At 34.6% G+C, this 8,763-nt stretch overlaps 1 protein-coding gene across 2 annotated transcripts; it reads right to left on the reverse strand.

Moving 5' to 3' along the window:
• Window positions 1-2,646: 2,646 nt before the first annotated feature.
• LOC136820914 (ferritin heavy chain A-like) lies at window positions 2,647-6,135 on the reverse strand. Of its 2 annotated transcripts, none has more exons than XM_067077149.1 (4): window positions 5,932-6,135; window positions 4,858-4,967; window positions 4,218-4,310; window positions 2,647-3,158 (listed from the first exon to the last, which is right to left on the reverse strand). In XM_067077149.1, exons 2-4 carry the CDS (start codon window positions 4,963-4,965, stop codon window positions 2,841-2,843), a joined length of 519 nt encoding a protein of 172 aa, XP_066933250.1. In that variant the 5' UTR covers window positions 4,966-4,967; window positions 5,932-6,135; the 3' UTR covers window positions 2,647-2,840. The 2 variants fall into 2 exon arrangements, with proteins under 2 accessions (XP_066933250.1, XP_066933249.1); XM_067077148.1 differs by having other exon boundaries at window positions 5,928-6,134.
• Between the last annotated feature and the right edge of the window lie 2,628 nt (window positions 6,136-8,763).

The following is an 8,763-nucleotide window of genomic DNA, read 5'->3' on the forward strand; positions in this document are numbered from 1 at the left end:
TCTCATCTACAATAGAGCTAGTATCATCGTTACGATCTCTATCGATTAATTCGCATTTCCAATTTTCATCGATTCTTTTATCGATGTTAAATGATTTACATTGATCATGGTATAAACATTCATCTGCACAGTCATATTCTGTCTCCACTCTGGTGGTCTTGAATGGTGGTCTCGCATGGCGTTTATTGAAGCCTCCGTACATCTCAAATGTTGCCTCGTTTATATCAGGCAATCGTATAATATTTGAACAATTATAAAGTTGGAGCATGGAGGCAAGTACAATCAAATATCTCATGTTGATGTAGTTACAAGTTTCTAGTTTCCGTTGTATTCCTGCTAAGTTGAACGCCCGTTGATCGGCAAATCCAAAAAAGGGTCTTGTGAAAAATGATCAACTTGCACTTATTACAAAGAGCTTTAATAACACAACTTTAAAAGAACTTTTATGCTCATTCGAATTATGAAAATTTAAGATTAGTAAAAGTTTTATATAGTTTTACAATATTGGTATGCAGCTGAAATCTCATACATAGAAAATAGTTCTTTAACAAATGATAAACGAAAGGTAGACTATAGCACAGACAATTCCAAAGGCTAACAATATTTCATTTGACCCATTTGACCACCTCTTACGTTGACTGTTCCGTGATCGCATACAGAAATGTCCCCTCTGGCACAAAATTTATGTCTGCTTTCTCCCTCTCTCTGTGCTCACTTTGGTGTTAAATTCTTTCCTTTTTGTTATGTTTTCTGTATCTGATATTCGATGATTTTTTCAGTCGCCCTTTATTTAAACCCCAGATTTATTCATTTCCTTAAAAGGGAAAGCAATTTTGACATTTGTTTGATTTCCTTTTAAAACTATCCGTTCATTGATGAAAATGATTTTAGGGGGATACTGACTGCAAGAATGCAAACATTATTTCTCAATACCCTATCCATCCTATTCTTGAATTCCTCGATTGATCTCCGTTTAGCTCATCCCTAAGTTCATCTAATGGATGCTTATATATATTCGAATCCATCCGGTCTTCGGTATATTTCTTGCCAGGTCATTTCTGGCAATACTTCAATATTTTATGCAACATTAAAAGAAAGGATTCATATAAATTATTCTGCTCATACAATATGAAGAAACTCTCAAAATAATTGTTTAATATTTAGCTATTCATAAGTATATCTTTATCAGGAAGTTTTGAAAAGTTCCTCAAAATCTCCCCTACCTTTCCGAACATTGATATTTGGATCAGGAAAAATTTTTTTCTTTCAATTTTACGTCAGTTTTCAGAGACATCCTGTAGAAATGAAAATTGCATATGCACTATAGAACTATATCTTTTACTTTCAATTTTATGTCATTTTTACATTTTTTATAAGAACAAACTATATAAGAACATAAGGCTTCAATGGTCAATATGTTAAGAACAAGTTAGGAACATTTTAAGGCTTTGTGGACTCAAAAGTGTCCTTTGTCTTTGAAAAATTGTCCAAATGGTCAAAATTAGAACATGCTTAGAACATTTTTAGTCTTAGAACTCAGAAGAACTCAAAACGTCTATCCTGCAAAAAGGAAGATTGGATATACACTACATGTTTTTTATTTTATAAGCATTGCACTTGTAAGCATATATAGGCTCAGATATGGGGAAAAATTAAGCATATGGCAAGCATTACTTGAGCCTACGAAAAATGTTTTTTTCCTGATTTTGGCTGGAATTTTACGGATTTCCAGTATTTCCCTAAATTTATGCTTTAGATTTAAGCATCCCCTCAAGCATTTTTCAGCCTTATTAAGCTTTCGACCTAAGCATCTCTGAGCCTGTTTTCGGATTTTTGTATGCTTATAAAAAAAAACATGTATGTATATAGAACTATTCAAGATTAAAGGCGTTCCACAAATAATCATGTAGATATTAAGCACCGTTCATAGACACCATAAAATAACGAAATGAATTTAAAGGGATGATCAGATTGTTCGAGATATTTATCATGTGGATTCCGGAAAGTTTGGCCAAAATATCGTCCCAAGTGAAAAATTATACACAGTTATTGACTTTTGTCCCCCCTGAAAATAATCAGATAAGAAAATCCTCACTGCAAAATATTATGATATTTTTTCATCCCCAATGAATTTTCTGGCTCAAAAACAATAGAATTCAAATCCCCAGTCATAAAAAAATATCAATCAATCCCCATCGAGTTTCCACCCGTTTTTTTTTCTATCATACTGGCTGAAAAAATCCTACCGGGTTAGTGAGAAGGGGGTGTAACATAAGAAACATATGTAAGAGCCCATTTTAGAAATTTCAAATCATGACATCTCGCAGACTTTGGAAAATCGTTATACAAAAATAGTTGGAGATTTTTCTGAAGACCACGCATACGTTTTTGAAGGCCAAATATCTCAAACCATCACCTCAAAATTTTCACCTAATAAGTAGGTTTCAAGCCAGAATGCAGGCTCGGATACAGAGGGAGGCTATAACCAATGGAGGAGAGTGCACTTTATTATCGTATTACCTTATATGGAAACTAATTACTCTCCATGAATAAGATAGCCTGCCTCCTGTATCCGACCCTGGAAGGAAATAAAATTCAGAAAACTAAAACCAAGCAGGAATTACATGCGTTTTCTGTTTTTAAAAAAAGTTGCCCAATAAAGTTAAAGTATTAATCATAGTTCAAAAAAAAATCCATACATAATTTTGTCGTAAATGAGAACATCAAAGAACTAAAAGAAACAATTCAAATTTTCACTTGGTCAAATGAGCATATTGGAGTATACCTGGAATCAGTATATATATAATGTTAAATTTCAGAAAATTAATTGACGAACAAAATTACATTTTCTCCATGGTTAGATGATCAAACTGGTAGCCACCAAGTCCAGTACCACAACGTTTCAAATTCGTTATCAAGTGACCAAAAGTATTGATGCATTCCACAACAGAGTCTATATGACCATCTAAGAAGTGTTCTAGATGAGCATCTTTATTTGCGTCTGCTGTAGATTTCAATGCGATTAGATGTGCATTTATTCTCTTTTCAATTTCAAGTGATTCTTGAAGGGCGTCATCGGGCGTTTTCCATTCAACTGGTGGCGTACTTATGTCTTGGAAACATACACGCCCTCCACGCTTGTTTTGATACTTTAAAAACTGAAAGAAAGATCTTTTTAAGGGATTAAGACTAGGCTATGGCTGTCAACTAGATTTGATTTGTTCATGTGGTCAACAAAAGATTATTTAAAGGGGAACTCAACAAATTTTGGATTTTTTTGTTTCTATCCTGAAATGGTTTGTTTCAACGATAAATTTCAAAATTTCAAGGTTGCAACTCTCCTTTCACTCTAAAAATTAGTTTAATGAGCTTTTAAATAGAGGCTCCCCTCTACTAAAATGGACTTGTTTATCAAATAAAAAAGACGCACTTTCAGCTGTTTTATGACGTAGCTGCATTCAGAAAGAGGAAGATGCTTATCTTCTCAGGCTAAAAATCAGTGAAGACAGGCCCTTCAGTAGCGGGTTTGTGACTAAATTTTTCTGTTTCTTGTTGGATTTTTTATTGTTATTCAGCTAAATCACCCACAATTTACCAGGAATACTTTTCTATGTATTTATTTCTTATTTAAAACAGAACTCTGAAAACATACTGTAGTCATAACTGAATTTGTTCTGTTTTCTGAATACTTTGACGTCATAATCCAAAGAGAAGTCGATCTTTTTTAAAAAGAAAGGGGGTGATTTTTTGAACATATTTTTAACTGAAGTTAAGAGAGATTTTTCATGATTTTTATTTGAGAGATCGAACCTATATACTTTCTTTCTCATTTTTATACTTAATATTACCAAAAATCAGGAAAAAAATAAAAATGAAAAATTTGCTGAGTTCCCCTTTAAGTTGACTCTAGTTTAAACAGGGCCAAATTTCTGCCCTGCCAATATTAATTGTTATAGTAGGTAAAAAGTGGGCTGAAAAAGATTTAAAGAAGTCATTGTAGTGACGTCATAATAGAGGGAAACACGTTGACTTTAGTCTGCTTATTTTCTACCCTTTTTGATTCACAATAAGAATAGGTATGGCAAGAAATGGTTATATTTGTTCACAGCTGGCACACAACGTTGTTTCGACGTTTTTCTAACGTTTACAACGTCCATATAACGTTAGAAAAACGTTGAAACAACGTTGTGTGCCAGCTGGGTTTGTTAAATACTCACCTCGTGTGCAGCAGAAGATTTCTTTGTTGACATTTTCTTGAAGAATTGAGAATATCCGTGAGACGAAATGTCTGAACGATCGAAATGGAAACTCTGAAATCACAAAAAATAGTCTTAAGTGAACAGGTAAGTTAGGTGTGCAAGTAAAATAAATCCAGGTGTTTCTTATGATTTTGCAAGTTCATTAATGGTAGGAAATCTTACCCTCGAACTTGATTAGTACAACTTTCTTATGGACCCAGTGGGACCCTCTCCTACTGGAAAAATTGGAAAAAATATCTTCCCCGGTGGAAATTTATACTCGAATTTTTGACCCCGTGCGCCTCTGAAAATTAAATGAATAAATTCTGAAATTAAGTAACCAACGATTTAGGATTTGACAATATAGGGTGGGAAAAAAAGAATATGGTCAGACAAAAATTTATTTACTTTCGGAGCAAGTAGTGCCATAGAAATTTTAAAGCTTCTCTTTTTCCACAATATTTCGTCATGTCCCTGCTAAAGACATTTTATCAACTTTCTGACAATATATTCTCTAATGAATTCTCTGACTTTGATCCCCATCGATTTTCAGTCCGTTACTTTTATTCTCGCTGTTGAAAAATCCCGATTGGGTCTGTGAGAAGGGAGTTTAACTTACCAATGAAGTATAAAGGTAAGATGCGTACAACTCCATATTTGCATGCTTGTTGACGAGAGCTTCACAATCACCATTGTAGTTTTGTCGAATGGCACTTTTGCTTGTCATGACTAAAATGCAATGATGGACGAGTCTTATTTATGTTGAAAGTAATTTCGAGCCTTTGAACAACACTGTGTCATAGACCCGCCGGAAAATATTGCTAAAATTTTGTATCCGGTGGAAAAAAACAACCCACAATTTTAGTCCCACTAGGAAATTGATTATGTTTTTATTCCCATTGTAAATTCAATGGTAAAAAATTGCACTTCAAAACTATTCCCGTCAGATTTTTTACCTAGGAACAATAGAATTTCTATCCCCATTGGGATTTCGCTACGAACTTTCATCCACTAACTTACACTAACTCTCTTTTTCAATTTTGGCAAAAAAAAAGTCAAAAAAGAAAGAAAGTGTTTATACTTCTTTTCTTTATTCACTTTTCGAATCTATTATAAAAAAAACATCACATTAGACGCACAAAGCACACTGTCCGAGAAATGCCCCGATGAATTGACCCGTTGCTGAAGCCAGGACCATTACCGTGAGATCGGGTAACTTGCATCAATTGAGGCTAACATGCATAGCCCTCAAATGAATGAACTGGCTGGTCAATACAAAGAGAAATCAAATACTAAGTTAAATCAAATCAAAAATGGTAGAGTAGAGCTGCGAGCAGAGCTGCGTACCATTTGTTTTGAAATTTTGCTGCTTTGATTCGTTAGTCATTTGATGGCTATGCAAGTATTCCCTCCACTGATGCAAGTTACTCGACTTCACGGTATGAATTATAGTTCTCTAGGAGATGGTACTTCCATCTTGGTTGACGTTTACCAAAATTCCGTCGTAACCATAGAAATCGACGGAAAAAAAAGAGCTGGAGAAACTGTCAAACAAAGTTGGTAGTACCATCTCCTATAGGACTATTGAATCGGGGTCTGAGATTCTGAAAAAAGCTTTCGTCGTTGTTAGCTTTCCACGTTATTGAAGCGTAAACAATCTGAGAAAGGAACAAGAAAGTAAAAGAATACCTGCCTATTTATAATGTAGAGAATGATTTCCTTTTCAAGAGGTCGCCTAAATTTAATAACACTAGCTTTCTTCTCTCGTTCAAAAATACTTCTCTCTGTAGTCGAAATGTTTCGGAAATAAATAAAATCTCTCTTTCAATCTGCACTACAGTATGTGCAACCTGCACACAAAATTGTTTTTGAGAAAAAGCTTTTTATGTACTGTAACAGAATATTGATTGATGAGTTTCCAAAAGGCTATCTATCTTGAGATTTATATTCCTTGTGCAAAAAACGAATATGTAATTATAATCGATTTACGATTAGTTTCATTCAGTTCTTAAAGAGAATATACACGTGATTGACGATATCAGTTACATAATTTAGTTTGGTATGGTAGGGGAAAAAAGAAATCTAATCACAAGATTTTGAAAAATCGATATGCCAGGGAAAAAAAACATAATAGATTCAATCCATCATTATATAAAAGAGGCACAAATCTTTAAAGTTTCACTTTTTCTATTTTGCAAAAAGTTGAAGATTCCTTTCTAGTCCTTCAGACTTTCAACGCAATAAAGTTCGCCCAAGCATAACCTAACTTCTTTTGGAATTTGACCTTTTCATCCGACACGCTAAAGCCCTGAAGGTCGGGAAAATTACCAACATCTAGAAGGTTTAGATTACGGAATTTCGCGAGACCGTGTCAAGAATTTTGCATCAGCGGATGAAGGCCTGATGGTAACCCAGCCTTCGTTTGGCGGGTCTAGCCGAAATATTTTCATCTTTGCGCACAAGGTTAGTTGAGCCCGACTGGGGATGTGGCACATCAAAGGCCGACTATCATATTCCTCTCCGATGGGAAATTGGCCCGCTCCTTTAAAGAACTTTAGCGTGGGTGGCCGCCAATCCGCCTCGGAATATCAGATAAACACCTGCGATGAAACATTACTACTGCGCCGATTAGACCATGAAAGTAATCATGACCACATGCGTATTAAGTATTCATTACGTAATTTCCTACAAACATCCCGGCTTTACCATTAGTGGAAGATTTTGAATATTTCTTCCAAGTTGAATTTTCCACTACCCGCAAATGCCGGTGTGTTTTCCTTAGAATGTATTACGCCATATATATCATGAATGAGTCTTAAAAAGCTGCAAGAAGTGCACTGTCATCGTCAAATATTGCACAAATTATCGTCAAATTATACATTATTGGGTCAAGTTTCGAAAATAAAATTTTAAGGCAGATGTAGAGTCGTTTCTTGATTGTTTTCGCTTAACAAAAAAAAGCTTTACCAACAATAGTTTGATATCGTTTGACAGACAGTCTTTTGTTGAATCACGTGATCTAACAAATCCATGAATGTCAAAAAATTGGGAATGGGGACGTGCCGCTGGTCAAGGCTCTTTGTTTGGCTCATAGAGTCCCAAATTTACTAATTTTCGAGATGTGAACTTTTTGGGTTATTTTTGACAATATTCAGGTTGAAACTTAATTTTTCAGGGTGCATGTGTGAAAAAATCAATTTTTCGTTTGACAGGGTCTAATTTTTCAGGGTCCACTTTTAAAACACCAGCGGCACCCTCCTGTCGGCCGTCAAGTCAGCTCCCCCTCCCCCCAGATGGTAACGAATGAGTGAAAAAATCTAACACTTGTATACTTTATCACAGTCAAAAAAATAAATCTTTATTTTTAGTAGATATTTTATACAAAAACATTTCTATTGTTTAAAGTATCCAGCTTCTCTAAATATTTAAAAATCTTACTTAAGCTACAATAAAATGATTATTATGAAATAAGATATTACAAAATCACAATATTAATAAAGTCTTATTACTCTTAGGTGCCAAATAAACAGGCCCCCCGCTTGTTAATTTTTCGAAAATTTTCCAACCCCCCCCCCCCGGACATTATTAGGGCCCCCCCGTTTATTAATTTTTAAGAATATTGTCAGTTGGCAAAAAGAAGTCCCCTTATTTTGCTCCAAAAAGTCTGATTTTAGCCTATATTTACCTTATTTTGGGGTTTTCAGAAGTACAATTTCCAACCCCCCGGCAATTAGGTCCCCCCCCCGTTTATTAAAATTTCGAAAATTTTCCAACCCCCCCGTTTATTTGGCACCTAAGAGTAAAGACTTTTCCTTATCTTTGAAAAAAAAAGCTTAATTTCCCAGAAAAAATGACTGAAATCATGCAATTTTTCCCTAACTGAAACCCTTGATCGATGATGAACCATGGGAAAAATTCTTGAAACAGTATGATTAGACATCATAGAAAAATCAAAATGATTTGGGACTTCAAGGAGCCACAATGGTTTGCTATGAAAAGAGAAAATTCAAGAAATGATGTCCCCGGAACTTAAAATAGAAGCTATTCTGTTTTTTTTAACTGAAATTCTCAGAGTCTCCCTAGTTTTCTATGAGATTTCCCTGAAAGCATTCATTTCCAAGTTTTCCAGTGTCTTTCTGGAGCCCGAGTTAATGTTTACAACACACAACAAAACATAAGGAAGTACTGTAAATCAATCAGTAAAATAAGTTTGAAAATAATTGGGTCAGGTCCAGGTAGTCAAAAATCGGAGGAAACGCTTTTTATGAAAAGTTAATTAGTCATGTCAAGTCTTTTTTATATAACTCTGAGCCATTTTTATTCCTAGGATTTTCCCGTAAGGGATAAGTTCAAAGCTTTCCTTACTATACAAAATACTATCAGTAGCTCTTAAATGACTGAACTATTGTCATAAAAATGTAGATATTAAAAAACAGTCTGTCAAAGATGAAATTACGAACAATTTTCTTCATTCCATTATCGTCCTAATTTAGTTTTCACGACGATCGCGTGTCACCTCCATTCA

The sequence above is a fragment of the Clytia hemisphaerica genome, unplaced genomic scaffold (genome assembly GCF_902728285.1).
Source record: "Clytia hemisphaerica strain Z4C2 unplaced genomic scaffold, Clytia hemisphaerica genome assembly, whole genome shotgun sequence".
Classification (NCBI taxonomy): domain Eukaryota; kingdom Metazoa; phylum Cnidaria; class Hydrozoa; order Leptothecata; family Clytiidae; genus Clytia; species Clytia hemisphaerica.